General features: G+C 47.5%; 5 protein-coding genes across 5 annotated transcripts; 3 read left to right on the top strand and 2 right to left on the bottom strand.

Annotated features, from left to right (window-relative positions):
* Window positions 1–2,381: 2,381 nt before the first annotated feature.
* Window positions 2,382–3,149, top strand: ANOM_002944 (uncharacterized protein; the record flags this gene model as incomplete). The annotated part of the gene is made up of 1 exon (XM_015548201.1): window positions 2,382–3,149. The coding sequence occupies one exon, from the start codon at window positions 2,382–2,384 to the stop codon at window positions 3,147–3,149; it is 768 nt and encodes a 255-aa protein (XP_015409964.1).
* A 174-nt stretch (window positions 3,150–3,323) lies between these two features.
* Window positions 3,324–5,230, top strand: ANOM_002945 (F-box protein; the record flags this gene model as incomplete). The annotated part of the gene is made up of 2 exons (XM_015548202.1): window positions 3,324–4,790; window positions 4,856–5,230. 2 exons carry the CDS (start codon window positions 3,324–3,326, stop codon window positions 5,228–5,230), a joined length of 1,842 nt encoding a protein of 613 aa, XP_015409978.1.
* A 4,603-nt stretch (window positions 5,231–9,833) lies between these two features.
* On the bottom strand, window positions 9,834–13,843 carry ANOM_002946 (uncharacterized protein; the record flags this gene model as incomplete). Its single annotated transcript, XM_015548203.1, has 6 exons — window positions 9,834–10,946; window positions 11,016–11,389; window positions 11,440–11,468; window positions 12,542–13,178; window positions 13,239–13,615; window positions 13,689–13,843. The coding sequence occupies 6 exons, from the start codon at window positions 13,841–13,843 to the stop codon at window positions 9,834–9,836; spliced, it is 2,685 nt and encodes an 894-aa protein (XP_015409965.1).
* A 2,341-nt stretch (window positions 13,844–16,184) lies between these two features.
* Window positions 16,185–17,424, bottom strand: ANOM_002947 (uncharacterized protein; the record flags this gene model as incomplete). The annotated part of the gene is made up of 4 exons (XM_015548204.1): window positions 16,185–16,521; window positions 16,604–16,721; window positions 16,979–17,201; window positions 17,266–17,424. Coding segments are annotated over 4 exons (837 nt in total), but the record flags the coding sequence as incomplete, so codon positions are not given.
* An 855-nt stretch (window positions 17,425–18,279) lies between these two features.
* ANOM_002948 (uncharacterized protein) lies at window positions 18,280–21,517 on the top strand (the record flags this gene model as incomplete). Its single annotated transcript, XM_015548205.1, has 6 exons — window positions 18,280–18,517; window positions 18,571–18,961; window positions 19,009–19,348; window positions 19,397–19,817; window positions 20,065–20,503; window positions 20,560–21,517. Coding segments are annotated over 6 exons (2,778 nt in total), but the record flags the coding sequence as incomplete, so codon positions are not given.
* Window positions 21,518–21,600: the final 83 nt, after the last annotated feature.

The following is a 21,600-nucleotide window of genomic DNA, read 5'->3' on the forward strand; positions in this document are numbered from 1 at the left end:
GAATGAGTGTATCAAATTAGCCCCAAGACATTTTGATCTAGGAGACTGAGTACATTCACCCATATATGCCCATTATATCTACGCACTTGTAAGGGGTAGACATTTTTTGACAGCTCCTTGCCAAGCTCAAGTACTAGTAATACTACATAGTTGTTGGGTCACGGGTGGATATATGACCCGCTATTGGAGCCTGGAGGTTTAACATAGCTTCCCACTGATGCAGAGATCTCATGCTCATAGAATCATGGGCACATGCCCAAATGAAGTAGGGGTGGTCAACTTTACACTTTTCAATAATCTTATTAAAGAAAGCTATTCTTTATAATATAGTTGAATAAATTATTTGTGGAGCGCGAAGTGCTCTGCAATTGTTCTATTGTTCAGTAGCTAGGAACATCGGCAATAAGGAAGAAATCTATTTTACAGGTTTTGATAGAGTAAATAGAAGCACACTCGCTTCCTTATTATCCTAGTAGAGGTTAATCTTTAGTTTATATATTCACAGAGTTTCTGATTTCTGCTCTGCATATGTTCTGGTGGGTTATAGTTCAAAACGCCATTGATTATGAGAAGTGAACCCAATAACATGGGCATATACTGTACCTAATCTTATTTTCACCTCTGGTATTATAGGGCAAAAAAAGAGAAGGAAAATTAAGATGCATGAACAGATACCGGTCAGAAGAAAGATATAGACTAGCCGAGTGTCCTCAAATGACTAAATGAGGGGGGAGACAAAGTTCCTGTAGTAAATTACTCAAGATCTGTAAACGCAATCACCATTTATGTTGAAAATATTGGAGTCTGTACATCTTAATTAAGCACTTGACATCGATAAAGTCAGATATGAAGAAATCACATAACCAAGGCTATGTTCGTTGGGTCAGTACAACCCCATACAGGCATTATAGACCCGCGTTCCCTGCAGTCGCAAGCAAGAAATGGGTGGTTGTTTGGGCCCGCTTTCAATTTACATTCGACACATGTGTCGAATGCAGCTCCACTATCGCCAGTATGTTAGTGAGGGATTCTTCTCCCCATTTTGCAATTAGTCCCAAACGAAAACAGTGTACATACTGCGCCTTGAACTCGAGTTGACCTTTTTAATTGTATGTATAACATTGATTTAAGTCTAAAGAATTGTCTTTGGAATTACCATCTCAGTCTGAACACGTCGCCGAAATTCTATGAGATACAATATCGTCTATATGCCATGATTTGCAGCTGACAGTAAATTTGACCAATTTAACATCAGGTTGGGTGGCAGCCAAAACTGACAAATAAGATAAATAACTACTGAAGTTCAATGAATGATTGTCAAGTTAGAACACTAGCGTAGGAGTGGAATTTGAGAATACTCCAGAGTTCGTAGATTGGCGATAGTCAAGCTGTTTGTGTTCCCTCGGCTATGGATATAGATACTGCCTTAGGTTCAAGATCATTTAACTCTCTCCGAGCATCTTTTCTTGTGTTTCAACATCTGAATGGAAAGACCATTATAATCTGATAGGATTATCTTACACTTTGAATCCTCCATTGATGAAGACACATGAAGCTCATAAAGAGTATATCGTTCCTTTTGATATAATGAGATAACATAGATGAGACACCACAAAAAAGGTGAGCGTTTTATTTCGGTTTTGGCAACAAACGGGCGAGACCCTTAATATAGGAAGTGCTGTTTCATGAACGACAATTGGTAGTTATCTGGGAATTAGTATGATGAATATGTGGAAGACAATATGATCCGAGACATTCGATGATGCTCGAGTTACTCAAAATGTTGTAGCACCAAAAATAATGGAGATGAAACCAACCAATAACTCCAAGCATTACTCCCTAAATGCAGCATTCGATAATACCTAGTAACTGGACGTGGTTGCTGAAACAAGAACATGGAATTAAGCCAAGGTAATCCGTCAGTATAATAGAACTTCTACGGAGTATTGAGAAAGCGCACTTGACAGACAAGAAACACAATCTTAATCTACATGCCCATTCTACCTAGATTAACGTAAATATATATTGACTTATCGTTTGCAAGCTTTATATATCTATTCTAAATGTTAGAACTCCTCCCCCCTTATACGATGGAGAAGATAGGATCGCGCACTTCAAATTTCCTATTGTATCCCACATATTATGGGCCCCCATACATTACAGTTTACAAAGGGACGACCAAACAACGGCCAAAGTTTGTTCTTGACAATTAAATTTGGCTTCTATACAGATCCTGGTATATATTAAGAGAGTATCCCCTTATATTCCATGAAGACGTTTGAAGTATTATACTGGTTTAGATTAGTATTCGTCGAGTGTTGATCTGAGCAGCTGATTTTTCGCAATATCCTGCCTAATAAAGTAAATCCCGGACACTTTTAATGGCAAAGCTAGTTGATCTCCCCGTCGAGATCCTTCTACTTATCCAGGGATATCTCCCCAAATCGGCACTCAATTTTTTCAGCCAAGTATGCCGGAATTTCTACTCTATTTTCAACTCTACACTTTACAAGAAGAACGTTGCCGGGGCATTATGGCGAGCAGCAGCAACAAGAAATGCCGAAACCATGCGCAAGCTGCTAGAATATTGTCCACGGACTAAAGAGTCTGACCTGCAATATACTATATGGAGCCCCCTTGGTCACACACCTATGTCAGCAGCGGTAAATGGTGGAAGCACTGAAGTAGTTCAGGCCCTCATAGACAGCGGTTTCGACACGACTACTAAAGACAGGAATGGCTATACACCTCTCTCAATGGCAGCATTGTATGGCCATACTGATATTATTGCAATTTTGCTGCAGACTGGTATTGACCCGGATCAGAAAGATATGTATGGTCGAACTCCTTTAAGCTGGGCCGCTGAGTATGGTCATATGGATGCTGTGAGGCTTTTGTTGGATTACGGCGCGGATCCTCATTGTCAGGATGATGATTATCACATCGTTGAAACTAGGGCAAGACAAGAAGGGCTTTACCTAGTGCCTCTCTTCTTGATGAACCATGAACGGTTATATAAGCGACCCATCCCTCGGAAGCCTATAGAATGGGCTGAGCTAAATGATTGTGCGACTGTTTTTGAGCTGTTACAGCATAGAAAAGGAAATGAGGAACAGACCCCCTACGTATTCAAATTGATTGTGTACTAGCTCATCCTTGTTGGACTTATACCCAAAGTTTCCCATAATAGCGTCGATTCGCCAGTAAACGGCTAGTTACAAAATATGATAGGGCGGTGAGGAATGGCAGTATTTTCATACCGTCGCATCTTCGCCCACTCTTTCAACTTGATAATTCGACAAAAAACTGGTGCCTGTTGAAGAATGACTGCCATTTCACCTGTGGCGGACCCTCTCGCCATCTTACCTCCTGAGATAGTTCTACGCATCTTGGAGTTCACCCCAGTCTCCGCCGTCGCATCTCTTACCGCAGTCTCCAAGGCTTGGCATGAATTTATCGACGTCACGCATCAAGAGGCCATCTACAACTCCGATTCCAAAACCGCCCAACCGCCAGGAGGGAAACGTGATTTCTCATTTCTTTCGGACAATACCAGCTTCACAAAACTATTTGATGATATAGCGTCATGGAAGGATCTTTGTAAGCGCCAGACACTGCTCGCTCGTAACTGGGCCGAGTCCCAACCAGTTTGCCGGGAGTCAGTGGTGCAAATCGGCAACGACCCTGTCTGGCGATTTCGACCGGACTTCAAGCGTCGGTTCTTCGTTTCTACATCCCATGCGGGTGGGTTAAATGTCACTGATATGGATACGGGCCAGATTCTGTGGCGTCTTCCTTCCACGTTAGATAGTGACGAGGATGCGGTTCGTCCATACGCGCACCTGGAGTATCAGGACGGGATGGCTGTATTTGATCGCGAAGGGGATGCTGTCGAGGTATGGCAGGCGGGGCTGGAAGGCGCAGCACGTGGAGAGTTCCGGCGTATCGCGGTCTTGAATCACGATTGTCAGACAAGAGGCTTTCAGTTGTCTTACTGGACACTCTGCGTAGTGTCTAGCCAGGGACAGGGTTTTGTGTATGACATGACACAACGACCTCCCAAGTTGACCACCCATGTTGAGATCGAGCATGGTGCCATTGGTCATTTAGACCAAAGCAAAGATGCCGTGATTTACTCCATGGGGCCGGGAGGCTATCATGCCTATGACAAACAGTCAGGTGCGTTTTTAGGTGCTTTGCAGCCCTCTCATTGTACCGACAAGTATCATATACGTCCACCGGCTGTTAGTTCTATCTCGGCGAGCGCGGCACTAGCGGGAGCGATGCGACACTTTCCGCCAAATCGAACATTTCCTCTTGGAGCACCTCGCAAAGATAGCCTGATACCGCTCAAGATTGCCAAAGGCCCCCTCCCACCGCCCAGTGACCCTGGGCATGTTAGGCATGGTGAGGACGAGTGGGGAGCTGGCATGTTGCACGGCAACGTTTTCGTCGGCTTCTCACGCGCTGGCCGTGTCTTCATTTGTGCCGACTGGCGCAAAGCTCTGCACGGCCCAGGTAGTCTCGCAGCGCACAGTTCCCTAATTGAATGCGAGTCGGATGGGTCAGGCTTTGACCTGGGTGGCTGGTTATCTGTGCACAACCACCGCCTGATGTTCGAGATCGAAGACCGGATTTATATTGTGGCACTTGACGATGATAATAGAATTCAAGACATCGATTGTCCCGCTCGCGCTTCATATTCACTTCTCACTAGCTCTGCGCCGCAGCTCGCTGTTCCGGTTAGTTTCATGGCATTGTATGATGATGCGATAATGACCACTTACACTGTATGTTCCACTACAATGGCCAATGCAAAGATGCAAACAAGAAAAGTTAATATCAAGACCTGCAGGCACTCGGTTGGCGCCAACCACTCCCAGGTGATGCGGCTCCCCAAGAACATGAAGGTCACACCCGCCTCTTCCCGACTAAAGCCATCCGCATCGTCAGCTTAGCCCCGGACCTTTCTGATGACAAGTCTTCAGCCGATACAGCCCAAGCCACAACAGCGGTGAGCTCTTCGGTGCCAGAGGCTTGGCGCTCGCCAACACAAGCTGGCCTGCTGCAGTTGGTTAGTATGCTGGGTAACGAGCTTGATGACTTCGACGATGGGCTGGAGATGATGGAAACAGGAGATGACGATGGGGAGTGGGAGGATACGGATGAGACTGAGAATGAGGACCATGATCAGGAGTATACGGCTGCACGTGCACCTGAATCAGCCTAGACCTGAGTCCTAAACAAGGTTTGCATCTAAGCATCGCCTTTCTCCTGGCCGATCTTGACTCTCCTGGTGTATCCAGAACAAGCGACTGATGAGGGCCATGGCACGTGGACTGCTCCCGTGCACCGATAAGATAAAGAGGGCGTCGAGACATATCATGGAGACCTTGTCTATCCCAAGGACGCTGTTGAACAGTCCTGCACACAAGGTGGATGCCAATTTTTCGAGGGGTAGACAAAGGTAGGAAACCTGACCTGTCCCTGTGCGAGACTACAGGTACAGTGAAAATACGACGGTTTACAGTCTGTGCATAATACGGAGCAATATCCAACGCAGAACGACATCGAATGAATATCATAATGAAATCAAAAGATATCGATTTTTTTTGCCGGTCAAGCTTTCAACTCTATCTCTAGTGGAGAGTCAATTCAAGCAACAAATACAATAAAGCAGCCGCGAACAGATGGAGACTACGACCGAGGAATCACAGGACACATTTGAAGCACAGCGCTCACCCTTGGACTTCGTAGTAGAAGCTCAACCGGCAGGATCAAACGGTGGCTTGACAACTACTCAGGAGAATAGCACGAAGAATAGTGCTGGTAAGTACAATAGAAAGGTTTGGATTTGGTAGAGCGACAATATCAGCCTTACCATCTGCTCAGAATCACAAAAAAAACATTAATCACTTGTTATTTACACTGACGCGCCAGGACTTAAGCACTGGAATAGCTCCAGAAACTGTTGACACCTACAGTGTGAGTAGAACAGACAACGGGCCATCCTATAGGTATTTCCGAACAGCCAGTGTGTAAGAACGGGCTTACTTCCTCAGAGCCTTTGGCGCAGATCGCGAGCGCCAATGCGTCAGCTTCAGATAAAGAGTCACCTGGACTCAAGACATTCAGACCTAAAACCATTAGCAAATAGCGAAGTACACATATTCTTAGAGCTAATCTACAAAAACACTGGCTTCAACCACACCAATACAGATCATCACAAGATAGCAAAAACTAGTTTAGCGCTTCAAGGCCATGCTCAGACACAGTAAGCAGTATTTAACGCTTTGCTAGGTGGACCCCTGCATGGCTGAAGCTAATTAGCCGATTCATAGTCGAACGTTAGATGCAGAATGTGACGGCAAAACTGGCTCATCATCTAGGGGAGCTGACTGGGTCGGGCAATGGAGGCTCTTGAGACTTATCATAGATTGCATAAATCCTGCAATGAAGCCAGTAGTTACGGTATCTAGTAAAAGTTTACATTCGTGTCTATATTTCACGCCCGTTTATGAGTGATAGAAGGTAATAATGCTGAGATAGGCTACGTATAGGCTGGTATTCACAAGGCGAGATTAAAGGTTTTTTGACTGGTGGGCGTTAAGTCAGGTGAAAGGGATTGGTGTACTTCAAGTTTTGTCAACCAGGCACCAAAAAGCCAATTTTGGACCGGACCATCACTCGCCGTATGCGAGATAAGTCTCAATCAAAGGGCTTCAAACAAAGACTGTCAAGTCCAGGTTTCGGAAAACGAGGCTGAAGAGTATACTGAAACATCTCGAGTCAACTGCACATGGCTCGACATAGCGGCTTAGTGTCAACGCTCCAACAAAGTAACGCATACTTGAGGCATTCAAAGAAGATCCCTTGGGATATTTGAACATAGAAACACCCTGAAAGTGAACCGAGAAAATGATAAATACCCCAAGTCAGCTCATAATCCCGCCTTCGATCCAGAAATACCGAGCCCGGTAGCTATTTTAACTATTCTAATAAGAACCTGTACTGAAGCCAGCGATGCTTGCTTTTCTGTTACTATCAATATTATGTACTGCTTGCGCCACATCCAATGTACTGGAGCAATGCAGTTGGCTCGAACTGATTAAAGGTCACTCCCTAGGGTGTCAATCACTCGTTTGGTCCCTAGACCTGAACTACTGTTATGCCAACGGCCAAGACCCACACAGGTTGGAGTACAAGCCATAGTGTGTATCTTACTCTATGCCGTGTCTGTCTAATCGCATGTAGCTAATCATTTCCAGCGGCAACGCGTTTGGCAAAGATTGCCGGCATTGCACCATATCTCAGCACGACTACATAATAAGCTGTGAGTGCAGGCATGGAGACCAAGAGGCTCGAACGAAAGTGGCACATCTCAGTGAGTATTCTCCATCCCTATATCCTGATATACAACATAAGCTTGTCTTAGACGAGGTTATACGATATGAGTGCGGTAGCATGGCTTGTCTCCCGCCGAGTACGTTTCAGACGACGTTCGGGGTGTCATCGTCGTCGTCGGATACTCGTACCGATGGCGCAACGAGGACAACATTAAGAATGAGATCACCGAGGGCGCCAGAAACAGAAGCGAGCTCGAGATCAACTGCCATGACAACTACGACAGCGATCGCGGAATCAGGCCGCAAGTTACGGGGTGGAATAGAAGGACTGGCCTCAGCAGTAGCATCAGTTTGGGCAGACACACCAGGACTTTTTCCAGATGACGTGGCGTCGTTGCTACAAGGACCATTTAGCTCAAGCTGCAAAGATATTCAACTCCACGACAAGTCGTTCTTAAAAGCAACTTGCACAAAAGGAACGGGAAGAGAAATGTTAAAGAGCAAGCTGGACCTGAATGGATGTTTCAAAATAGCTCCACACGCCGCAATGGAGCCATCCTCTAGGTATGGCAGCTGTTGATAAAGACCCTCATTTGAGCCTTTGTTTGAGCCCTTGACCTAACTGATACAGGGGAGCCGCCTTCGACTGTTGTAGCGAATGCCACTTGACAAATGTCACCTTTGTCACATGTAACGGGTGTAGAGACGGGTGGCATCATGTTAGCTCTCTAAGAAAAACCGCGGACTTGGGTAAGTACTGGCCTTGTTATGAATGAATACAATGAAACCCGCTCTAATAAGACCATAGCCAAGATTGTAACTATCCGCAACGGGGTGTTGGGCTGTTTCGAGCACTCTGGTAGTGTAGAACCTCTCTAGACAGGCAAACGCAGTGGGTCCCCGCATGCTGCCATGGTAATTGCGCCAGTGTAGTCACAAGAAGCTATTGGTACTAAAGAAATGATCATTGCTCGAAGAGATTGTATTTGAATCGGTAGGAGATGCTGTGTTCTTCCTTAGGGGGTTCGAATGTGGAATATGGAGTGTCATATCATAGCAGCTTATAACCAATAGCGATCTGTTAAGCAGAAAAGCAGTTATCTCGGAATGCTCTGAGGATTCAACCACATTTACAATTCAAAGGCTTCTCAGAGTTTTCTTCAATTTTAGACAAGACCATCCGAGACAAGATCTCTTTGTATCTCCTGAACCACACTATCACATCCTCGAAGGGATATCATGTCTCAGAAATTTGACCACCGTCACAACTTCAAAAAAAACAGCTTTGTATTCGAAACATTGATAAAGAACACTGTCAAATACCTTCAAACACTCATCACAAAAGTCTTAGGTACCATCGTGGTGAATGAGCCGAGGACAGAGATAAATAGCCCGACCTGGACCCTTCCACTATATGTATATACCCATCATCGATAGGAAATATCCTACTTACTACGTTTGCTGCCTAAATACTCACCAAACAAACACCTACAATGCTCCTCCGCATCCTTCTCCTCATCTCGACAATTGTGGCTGTCCGTAGCGAAAACGGCCGGGCCTACAATTGTTTTAATCCCAAGCTTGAGGCAAAATCTACTGGGTTATTCCTAAATGCATCTTGTGAGTTCCTTAGCGATGGCAAAATACACACTAAAACAACTGCTCTGGACCTGAACAAATGCTACGCCATCGAAGAAGGTTCAGAGAACCTAAAACTGGTGACCAAGTATCTATATCCCCTCCCGGGCTCCTTGCAACACATCCATGGATATGACGGCTAACCCCGACTAGTGGAAATGCATTTAAAAAGGGATGCGAAAACTCCGAGCTGGATAGATGGTACCTGACGTGCAAGTATAAAAATAATAACAAACATGCTCAAGTGAGTAAGTATCACTAGTAATAGTATATTGACTGTATCTGTCTAACTGCCCCAAAGATAATGGCCTCCGAATTAACAGGGGCGAGCTGGAATGTGGCCCACCTGATCCTACGACGTCTCAAGGAGGATCGATGTCTCTTATGAATACCGAGGTCCCGAAAGGAACTACATCTACTGCGTCGTCGGTGACTACTACTGGAACTACGACTAGTAAGATCCCGACCTCAATCTCGACTGCGGTATCGACTACCTCAGCAAGAGGGGTGGCGGCATCGTCAGCAGTACATAGAGGGTAACTGGTGATTTTGTTGCCAGTCTCAGCAGGAACACTGTTCCAGTCATTCATGGGGTAGTTGACTGGGAGAACGGGCATAGATTAAGACTAAAGAGCTAGTTAGCAAGTGAAGATGCGCCATGGTTGATCGAGATAGCAATTGAGACAAGTCTCGAAGAAAGCCTCCTAATATTCCTCGTCCAGAGTCAATTGAAAGTTATATGTTCAGTCATCCATAAAGCCACGAGCCAGAGCGATAGAAGTCTTACTAGATAGAAGATCACCTCTAGCCGATACGTAGTGAGATCTCGCATTTTATGCACAGCAAATGTTAGGCTTCAACCACGGGTAGCCTCCAAAACCTCCGCAAATCTTCCTTCAACTTCAAACAAGGCCACCCGAGATGTAATTCTGCGGCAGATAACAAATCCAAGAGAACCTTAGTTTCCCTCGGGTCATGGAATAGTTCGCCGCATAACCCGATCGCCAAGCCTGCAATAGATCGGGTAGTATGGAACTCAGGATTTGTGAGAGCAACCCCACATATGACTCGAACGCACTTCCGTATCTTGTCATCATTATCTTGCATACGACGCAATCGCCCAATTCGAAGTGCTGTGGCATCTGGATCAGACGCCAAGAGGAGGATGCGGCATAGTTCCAAATACAGACGGGCCGCGACGTGACAGTCGTTACAATACCAGATCTTAGGGAAGCAACTAGACGGTGGATTCTTCGTTTCGCTATAAATCGGCATGAAGGAATTCGGCCTGCTGTCTTCCCAGTCCTGGACGTACTGCATAAGATCGTTCCAGCGATCCTTGGTCCTGAACATGACGTCCCCATACACAAAGTCGGTTATCTTGGCCGCATGGGCGATGATCCGGTACGTCCACATTGCTTCAGAAGTCGGACCCAGTGACGTGTCGATATTGCAGTGGTCAGTGAAAGACCCCACCGGCCGTTGTGTCAAGTTAGCGACGAAGATCTCTTGTCGCAAGACCACGATCAAGGCTGCATCTGTGAAGCTTGATGTGCAGATATTTCCTTCTTTGATTCGAACAAGGATATGGGCAGATAGGGTGTGGGAGTCTACGACTTCCCTGGGAGAAGGCTCTGCATGTGACGACTTAATACATGCCCTTTGGTAAGTGCAGGATTTCAGAACAAGGTTCCACACACCTGTCATTTCTTCAGAGAGACGAAGAATTACTGCCGATGCAAAGAGTGACTCATCTAATGTCTTCTCAGAGTCATCAAGGGCGGATATCAATGATTCAAGACAGTATTGTTGATATTCATCCGCAATCGATTGCTCGCGCTCTGAATGCGAGCGCTGATGTCTAGCAGCCACTGTTAGAACAGCATACAAAAGGATAGGATTACTAGACGCAGAGCTGGCGATGTATGTATAAAAATGCCGGTTCGGATCGCAGTAGTCAAACTACGTAACGTCGCAAAAGATTATGGTTAGCCATGCTCTAGAGTTACGATAAAGTCAGGGAATACCTACCCAAGGAGAGAGGGACGTCATGAAGTATTTGAAAAGAGACGCCTCATACTCACTTTTTAAGGGCGAAAGGAGAGATTGAGACCCGACGGGATATGATGTCGGGACCTGTGAAGGAGAATATTGGAACGACTGCTGATAGTCGCTATGGTCCGCTGGCCTGCTGTTGGATTGACCATTGTTGTCAAAGTCTGCATTGTTCTCGCTAATAAAAGTAATGTTGCTTGCCGGAAGGCTAGGCTGGATTTGATGATCCCCCGAATCGTTCTCTGCAGAGGTGTACTCAACAAAGCGGAACATGCCATCCTTGCGGCTTGTGCATGGCTTATTTGCCCGCCGGCAACCATGGCAAGAATTGCCACCTGAGCCTCCTTTGCCTTTATCGTGTTAGCCGTCGTGACTTGAGTCACTATTTAAGGTAGCTTACATCGTATATGACGAGTCCGACACCGGTCACTGAGGATTTATCAGTACAGTTTTCCACACCCTGAAAGTCTGTATGTTGTGGAAGGGCAGAGTGGGAAATCTACACACCAAGCTTTATGACGCCCTAAACGGGTTCTACTGGTGGTTTGAACTGGCGAACGATTGTTACCACTCATAGAAGACCAGCTAACGTCATGGGATAAGTGCCACGCAGTGGAAAAGATGGATGGAAATTGATAAGCGTTTTGATAACGAGTGGGGAACCTTCGGATTGAGATATACTAGTACAGGGTCATGTGATGGGTCTGAAACCACCCAGGATATAGAGCTAAACATTACCTCCAAATTGCAATTGAGAGTAGTTATAGAACATCAAGATGCCTCTAAATGAGTAGTAAATAATGTATGTCACCACTATATAAAGGTTCAGCCAATATAAACTCCGATAATGATAGCTTCTGGCCTTAAACCAGTAGATTCCTGCAGTTTACTTTCGTGAGACTACATATACTCTTCGCTGATACAATTTATAGAGGGTCCTGAAGCAAGTGAAACATTTCTCCAAGCTCTGTTCCGTTTCTCTGAAAATGCAATTTTAATTATTGATCAGCTAACCATGTCTCGATTAGATAGCGCCTTGTAATACGTGTATACCGTTCTTTTAGCGCATTCTACTCTAAACTTATTCCAGTTAACTGCTCCGTTATAAATGTTATCTATAATGGTCAGTTTTATACCATTTCGTCTTTAAATCCTCTTATATTACCATCGAATCCTCTTTAACCCGAGGTCATACCGGAGTTGATCAATTGTGGTGAATGCTTTAAAATCGTTACTAATGACCATAGTAAATCGGAAATCCTTGATTGAGGGCCCATGGACGTGAAATAGTTGTCTCAAGGGCCAGGAAACTCTTCCTTGCCACCTCTAATACAATTCTGAGGGGCGACTTATCGCTGTCTCCTTCCTGGCCACTGCTATATAGCCCTCTGTCGACGGACATGTACAAGTGGACAAACAAGAAAAACCGCCCCAAGGGTCATGCAACAAGCCGCGAAGATCTGCAAAGGCAGCCAGTCCGACCTGTCCGTCATATTACCCACCAACGCCCCCCAATAGGCCCCCCAACCAAAACCCCCAGCCCAACGCTAGCCCAGTACATCCCCGTCCTTGTCCCCAATACCGAAAACGACGCGCAAAGCAACGGAAGCATCGCTCCGGGCATCGATACAATGATGCTGGATGTGAGGCCCCAGAAGACAGACCAGACGATGACACCCACCTTTGAACTCACTGCAACCCAGCAGAAGAGCAGAGAGGCGCTGGCAGCTAGCCCTGCAGTGCATGTTTCGAATGGTCCAACTCTCACTGCGAGGAGCCCGGCGAAGAGACGGCCAAATACAGACGCCCCGTTCACGATAGAGATGAGATAGAAGGGTAGGTCTGTGTTGTGAAGGGCTAGGATGGCAGTTTCGGCGAACAAAGGGAGGTAGATTAGTGGGAGATAGTAGGCGACCCCGGCAAGAAAGGCGGAGATAATGGCTAAGACGAATGGAGGTTCGGTAAGCGCTGAACTATCGAACCATTGTCGGATGGTAGTGTTCTGGACAGTCTTGTAGGGTAAAATGGCCCAGGATAAGAGATAGGTTGCGAAAACGACAAAGGCAATGCTGCGGACTGCCCAGGGGAATCCTACGCTGGACAAGAGTTGGCGGAACATGATCGGGTAGATCACGCCGCCTGTTCATTGCAACTAGAATCTGAGATTATTTTTGAAAACACGATCGCAAGGCGACATACCTATGCCAGTGGCGGACGCAATGAGCCCTATAAATTTGGCGCGGCGAAACTCTTGTAGGCTCGCGGCCGCGGCAGCAATACTAGGAACGTAGAGCATGCCCCCGCCCAGACCAATGCAGATACCCTGAGAAAGAAAGACTTGGTAGTATTTCGTCGAAAGGCTAATCATCATTAACCCGAAAACCTCTAACAGGCTGCCTGCCACGACCAACGACCGGAAATAGCCGTAATCGAAGAGAGGGCCAGTTATGATGCCGCTAAATAACAGTAGGAAGCCGCTGACGGTTGAAATCCAGGATATCTCAGAGCTGGATCTGTCCGGGAACTGCACCTGTTCCCAGTATGTTTGGAAGACTCCAAATGCAAGAAGAAGGCCCCTACCAAGTTAGTTAGGCCACTCAGTGAGACTGACAATGAAGGGACACAATCTGCTCCCACGGAGCAACCAACCATGTGTTCAGGAATACTACAAAGGCATTCAAAACTTGCATCCACTGTTGTGACGTCAGGGGAGGTGATGTAACTGGTTCAGAGGGAGAGTCTGCCTCCGTCGTTAAATGACTACTCGCCTCCAAGTGTTGCTGGTTTGATATCTCCGGAGGCATGTTGTAAGACACTGATTATGTTCTTTGTGCTCTGAGGATGATCCTTGTGGCGAGGAAAGATTCGACTAGGAGAAGGGAAAGTGATGAGAAACAAGCTCCTCCACCAAACCAGCAGCGGGGGCTTTCTGTGTAACGCCAGCATCTGTTCGCACTTCTCATTCTGGATTGCTGGGGCACTGTCAACTGCGTAAATTCTTATGATGGCCTTAGAACTGCGCCCAATGCAGGACGGCATTGCTTTAGTTCTTACTGCCTGCCTATTGCTGGGGTTTGTACGGAACCTATGTAGTCTATTCCTCCGAAACGGCCCTCAAGCCAAGGAGCAGGATACGTTCACGATCCAGAAGCCCTTGGTCCTAAGGGGCCGAGTTTCTCATAGGCGCCTATTCCCGAAGACACATCAATTCTTGTACCCGTTTCTCATGGTCGGCATCCCGATAAGACGGTGCCCATCAAACTGGCTCCTATCGGTCGATACAAGCACATGGTGGCGGCGAGGTTGGCTCCAAGTCAATGCTCAAGACCACCTTGGACGGCACAATACCCAGCTCAGGATCAGCGAGAAACTGGATGACTTCTTACTATCGCAAGTGTGTTTTCTGCTATCACTTTTCCATCCCTATTGACTTCTTTTCTCTCCTCCAGGGCGAAGACCCAGCCTCGTATCCTACAGCATATCTTGTCACATCTCCAAGAGTCTGGAACTACAAGTTTTGCCCGGCGTCCTTCTGGTTCCTCTACTCGAATGAATACCAACTGCGAGCGATGATCGTGGAGGTCAACAACACGTTTGGTGAACGGCGTTTATACTTCCTACCTGCAACAGACAACAGCCGAGAACCTGGGGATGATACTTCCAGATTCCGGTATACTTGGTCAAAGGACTTTCATGTCTCTCCGTTCAACTCACGAAAAGGAAAATATTCCCTCTCTGCGCGGGATCCGAGCCAAGCGCCGACTTCAGAAAATGAAGTGATCCATATCACTGCCACGCTCCTTTCATCGAAGAGCCGTCCAAAGATGGTAACCCGGCTCTGGACAGACAAGAAACCGATTGACCCGTTCTCAATTACGACATACCAGGCAATGCGTCTACTCTTTCCCTGGTGCTTGGTAGGGTTGTTCACATGTAAAGTCCCCGTTCTGTCCTATTCAGTTGACCGCCGCTCTGCCTGTCGTGACTAACTAAGCCTCGCTGTAGACCCTCGGATCGTCTTCGAGGCCATCCTCCTAGCTCATCGGCGGAAACTGCATATCTGGTATCGCCCCGAGCCTCGCACCGGTACTATTCCACGTCGAGCTACTAGTTCTGAAAGGTATGAATGCGAGCCACCCCAGGATAGAGAGCCCTGTCATAGCACATGTTCAGAACTGACATCTCCATAAAACTAAAACAAAGCTATATCTCCCTTATTCTATCCGCATACATACAAAAAATCCTCCGCTCAGCACCAGATGCATTCCATATTCATCTGCAATCTCCAACCCATTCTCACAATAACTACATCGAGTTCTCAACACCCACCGCAGCCGAAACGCCCTTATCGTCAACAATCGTACTTACCGTTCTCACTCCACGATTCTATACGATTCTCTTAGGCCATCGCTCCCTGGCGAGTTTACTAATGAGCGCATGTCTAGATCCTGTGATAGAGAATCGTACCGCTCAAGCTTGCCTGATCACTCCCTTTTCAATGTCTATAGATGAATCCAGGAGTAAGAAGGAGCTTATCGGATTTATATCTCGTGCCGAGAGATCCTACGAGAACAAATTTTTCCGAGATCGGAATAGTCCAAACGCATTTCTCATTACTTCGCTTCAGTGCCTCCTCGACTGTGTTTTAGCTACCGTGCGTCCGCTGAGAGGGACACTTGGTGCTTTGTATCCGTATCCGGGACTACCCCGGCTACGGTCAGAGGACATTCGTTCAGTGATTCTACCCAGGGAGCCGGAGGGTAGGGGTGAGGATGCAATAAGAGGAGGAGAGCTTGAGAGATACTTTTTGGATGACTTTGTGAGGAGCCATTATAGGGCTCCGCAGTGGGTTTGGTACGTGGCAGCGGTGGTTCGGGCCTTGATTTGGGAAAGAGTTGTGAGATTCGTCGGGGGTGCGTGACTTGAGTAAAACAGAGCGAAGTTTCATGTTGTATATGTTATTTCCCTAAGACAGAGTATATTGTCGTAGGCTGACTTTATGAAGTTGTGTCCTCGGAGATGATGATTCGGTTATCTATATTAAAGTAAGATAGAGGTACATGGCACACGCAATTTGACCATCCCAAAATTATCAACCTTCTTTCGCTGACTCCAAAGGAACTCCTGTTTCAGCTAGTCTTACCAACGGTCTCCAGCCGCACCTCCCCGGGATCTTTCCCGCAAAGGGTGAGTATTCCTATCTTCAGAATCCAGCCTACTATTATACCCATTGCGACCGAACTCGAACCGACCAAAACGACTGCTGTCACTGCCAGTAGGGTGCTCTCCAGTCTTCGTTCTAGATGACCACTCCCTGAATCTTCTCCCTAACTGCCACAGAGCAGGGAGATTCGCAACAAAGGCAGAGATGTTCCGTTCGATAATATCGCAGATAAACTCATTCGTCAGCGCCCAAGTGCTATCTGCGCGGTCTAGGAAGTCGCGCGCGAATGCGATGTTGAGGAAACCAACTATTGTTACGCTATGGCTGTTAGTATATCTATACTTGTCCGGGGTTCTGGGTTACTGTACGGGAATCGGAGCAAGTAATGGTTGTAACGTACATGATTCCACAACCCATAATAGCTAGCACAGGCGCCTTCTTGCGCCATTCCAGCTGCACATTCCACAGAAAGTATGCTGGGGAAAGAGCATAGAAGATATTCGTGAAGCAACCGAGCCCTGTATCCCATTCATTCAGCAGGGTTTAACTTTCTAGTGTCATCCCCAAAGCGGGCCTAGGATGAGAGCAGAAAGGAGAAGGGGAAGAGGAGGCAAGGTTACCATAAAAAACATATGTAACAACTAAGAATCTGTGCGGACTCAGCGTCGTTCCCTCAATCTTGGGATCCCACAGCTTAGCCAGTGGCCTCGCCTGCGTCGCCCACAATGCAACACCCACGAGCATTGATATCGTTGTTAGAACCATGAGCGCGTACGTTGCCCAGCGGAAGTAGCGGTGCTTTGTACCCCGGATAAGCGTAAGCAGAAAGAAGCAGACAGACAGCTTGATGCTCCAGATTGCCCAGGCTGCGACGCGACGGCGAGCTGCGCGTATTTAACGGCCTGGATGCGGGAAGGAGGTGAGAGGAAGCGGGTGTGTCGGCCAAACCCGCTAGCCGTAGCTTTATAGTCAAAAGCATTGGCAACGAGATCAAGGGCCTAGCCCCGGCGGGAGTTTTTTGGTTATCTAAATGATTGAGCATAAGACTAAAGGCAGGCTTACTGTCCCGAGAAGTATGAGGTAGTCTTCAGGCCCTAATGCCCGACGACATATAAATTTGCCAACAATTCGGATACTCGTGGTGACCACTATTGCGACAGTCATGACGCTGATGGTAATGTTCAGGTCATTGGCGCGGCTAATATCTGTGTTGGTATCCATTCCAGATACGGACCATTTATTTCCAATATAAAGGTCTGACCTATAGCCTGTGATAGCCGTTGGCTCCTGTTTCGACAAGTCTAGTGACAAGAGCCGCAGGGGTGAGGAGGATCTACGAAAGTTTTATACTTGCAGACTACCAGAGCGTCACCCTATCGATCCCTATATTCTCAGTTCTGCCAGAACATAGCGATGATTCTGTATTTTACCTGGGTTAAGCTGGCCCCTTGGACGTCTCGGTGAGTGAGCGATCTGTAAGCCCCCTTAATGTTTAACAGTTAAGGTATGGCTTATCTAGGTTTGAGCCATATTTGAACCCTGGTAGCCCAGACTTAGATCCAGAAGTGGACAAGTTGGAGAGCTCAACAAGTTCTGCGTGACTAGTGAGGTCGACATGAAGGAGAAAAGGCGGGGTGAGATATCAATCCAACCCAGCTCGGGCTGGAATTTGCAAGACCCTGTGATACTCTACCAATTTCCCTCTGCACAATCCTGTCAGCAATAACCGGTCCAGGCTCATACTGGACATCGTAGCACGTAAGCCCGACATCGTTCAAACATATCGTTGCATACGCATATTCTATTCGGCTATATGTCGTGCAACAAACTACCTATTCTTTTTTCCTCCCGAGTCGCATATCATCTGATGGAGAAGGGTAATGCACGGAGAAGATTATGTCTTCTTAGGTGGGTAAGCTGCATAAACACCACCATGACACTGAACGTATGAAAATGGCTTACACATCCACTGCTGATATGCTGCTCTTCATGCAAACTTAAGTATCTGTCCGCCGAAGCAACGAGTGGAGAACCTAAGCGTTCTGTTTTGACATTGTCACCCTTTGGGACCATAAGCCTCTTTGGTTGAACATGACTACAAGACATTCTCGCCCTCCTAAGCGGGTTGCTATTGTGGGCGGTGGAATTTCCGGTATTGCCTGTCTCTGGGGTTTGCGGGACTCCGACTACGAAGTGCACTTATATGAAGCCGATGGCCGACTTGGCGGACATGCAAATTCCGTCCCGTTTCGCGGGAACGGCACCGTGAGAGACGTTGACACAGGTTTTGTAATTCTGAATGAGGAAAGCTACCGTAAGTAGACATGATAAAACCCTGTCCAGAAATCCATGCTACTGCCATAATAGCCCACTTCAGCGCCTTTATCAAAGCCCACGGTGTTGAGACAATTGCTACCGACATGTCCTTCAGTGTCTCGGATAGCGATGGTTTCAGGCAGTGGGGAAGTGCATCTTTCTGGAGCTTCGTGGGGTGTTTTTCAAATCTGTTCAGACCATGGTTCTGGAGGCTGGTATTTGACATTGTGCGGTTTAATTATTTCGCAACAGATATTCTTCACGAAAAGCCGGAGCGCGGCAAATCGGATGAACTTGAGTCTATCGGAGAATATCTGACTCGACAGCAATACTCCCCGCAGTTCAAGCGATATTATCTTATCCCCATGGTGGCAGCTCCATGGTGCCTTGATCCTGAGGAGGCTGCACGTACATTCCCGGCGGAGACGCTGATCCGGTTCATGTAAGACCCCCCGTGCGACGAGAGGCATGTTATTGATCAGTACTCAGGTCAAAGCATCACCTGCTGGACACTCTTACCCATAAGCTGCAGTGGCGCAGCTTCAGTAATGGGTCGAAAACATACATAGATGCATTTGTGAGAGGACTGCCAAAAGAACATCATCTGCATCTCGGGATAGCAGTACAACGTATAACAAGAAATCCAGATTCTTGTGTGTCCATAATCACAGGCACCGGAGTTGTAGAGAGTTTCGATCATGTTGTACTGGCTGTGCATGCTAAAATTGCGCTGCAAATGCTCGGCGATGAGGTTAGCGCTGAGGAAGATGATGTCTTAGGAGCATTTGAGACTAGCAGGACAGTTTGTGTACTTCATTCGGACGAAACAGTATGTGTTTATGCCCGGTATTTGACAATTATTCTCAGCAAGTGACAGGTTCTCCCCAAGCGACCGTCGGCTCGTGTGTCCTGGAACTGTATCCTCCGAAGCCCCCGTTCTTGCAGGGATGATTTTCACTCGGTCACTCGGCCACCAAGGATGACAAGCGATGGGGGTGGGTTTTCTGTAACGTACGACATGAACAGACTGCAGGCGATTCCTAGTCCTGGAGAAGAGGGGAGCCCAGGCCGAGTGCTGGTGACTATGAACCCAATGACCGCCCCCTGTCAAGCTCGCAGCTGGCACCTGTATCATCATCCCAAAATTACCTCAAAGAGTGTTCAGGCTCTCAAGCGCCTTCATTTGTTGAAGTCCGGCGGCAATGTCAGTTTTGCTGGGGCGTGGATGGGGTATGGGTTTCACGAGGATGGCTTTGTCGCTGGCTTGCAGGTGGCGAAGGAGATAATTGGAGGAGATCGTGACCCCTTTGCTGACGCTAGGACGACTGAGGAGGAGTGGAGGCCAACTTGGACCTTTTATCTAGTACGGGGGATTGTTAGGGTCGTGCAAGGGCTGATAGCCTGGAGAGAGAATGGAATTGCCTTGGTTGGCCGCGCGGGGTCGTTAAAGTAACACAAAAAGGCGAAACTTGTTCTTTGTTCCTCAGCGTTACTGTCTTTTGCAATGAGGTACTTGATCTCGATCAGTCTTTTGAAATATTTGAGTACGACGACTAGCAGAACCCCAGGCATATTCCAGAATGGCCTCAATCGATGATCAAAAGAAGCTTGTCAAACGTATCTGCCAGAAATACCAAAATTCACCATGGCTGCCCCTCTCGCAGCTCCAGAAAGCTACTTCGCTCGATACCCCAGCACGTGGAGGAATCTGGATCTCAAGAACTACCTTTTCAGCACCTTTTAACCCGGCAATCAGAAACGTCCTGTTCTCAGTTATCCACCGTTTAAAGAAAGAGTACCACCACATCTCGCCGGAAGAAGAAACTCCAATCGCCGACGTGGGCGTTGAATTCATCGGCCCTCGCTCTCAAGTCCCAGATGATGCCCCTGAGCCGGATATTCCAGAGGAAGACAAGCTTCGTGCCCTGCTGCAGGAATGCGATAACAGACTGACCATCCTCTATGCTCATGGTGGCGGTCTTTAGTATGTCATGATATCTTGCCTCACGCAAAAACAGCATCCGCTAATATATCTCCCAGTTTCAGTGGCCCAGCACAGTATCGTGCTTCCTCCGTTCGCCTGGCAAGGTTAACCGGTGCGCGTGTCGCCTCCATTAAATACCGTCTTGCGCCATCCCATACCTTCCCCGCTCCGATCCTCGACATTCTCATCGCATATGCAAGTCTACTGTACCCTCCACCCGGGGCTCCTTACCCAGCCATCCCCGCGAACCAGATCGTGCTGGCTGGAAATAGTGCCGGGGCGAATTTAGCCCTGGGACTCATGAAATTCCTCCTCGAAATGCAGAAACTTCCTCCCTTGGACGCAACGTTCGATTTCCATGGACAGTCTGTGACGCTACCTCTCCCTGCCGGCCTTGCGATCGTAAGCGGTTGGTGTGATCAGTGTGATTCACTTCCCTCCTGGCACTGTAAAGGCGAGACCGACATCCTGAACGTGCTTCAGCCCGCATGTATGCCCGGCCACCCCACCGATAGCATTTGGCCTGCGAGTCCGCCGCGCGAAGCCCCCTATTGCGTCGCTGCTTTGCTCGACCATGAACTTGTCAGTCCCGCAGCCGTGGAAGATTGGACGGGCGCACCGCCGATGTGGTTCGCGTGTGGCTGTGAGGAGCGCGGAGTGGATGGGAACCGGGTGGTGGCAAGTCGGGCAGCGAAGTCTGGTGTCTCAGTGGTCTGGAATGAGTATGAGGGGATGCCGCATGAGTTTCCGATCTTCCTTGGTGCCTTGCCGCAAACCAAGCATCTTCTTCAGCTCTGGGCTGCAGCCTGTCAGTCCTTTTCAAGGGGCAAAGTTGGGGCGGCAGCGCCGAAGCCGGTAGCTGTGAGGTGGTTAATGCCAGATTGTAAACGGGTAGAGTTGGGTAATCCAGTCGATATTGCTCCGTTGCCGTTTGCGGAGGTGAAAAAGAAGATGAAGGCGTATAATGCTACGCGACCCGTTTGGACTGGGAGATTACATGAACATAAATTGTGAAACTATATCTAGATATCCCGTGCTTCTTCCTACAAGTCCAATACATATCCGAAATAAGATTACGAATCAAGATTCAACACCTA

The sequence above is a fragment of the Aspergillus nomiae genome (assembly GCF_001204775.2).
Source record: "Aspergillus nomiae NRRL 13137 chromosome Unknown contig00039, whole genome shotgun sequence".
In the NCBI taxonomy this organism is placed as follows: domain Eukaryota; kingdom Fungi; phylum Ascomycota; class Eurotiomycetes; order Eurotiales; family Aspergillaceae; genus Aspergillus; species Aspergillus nomiae.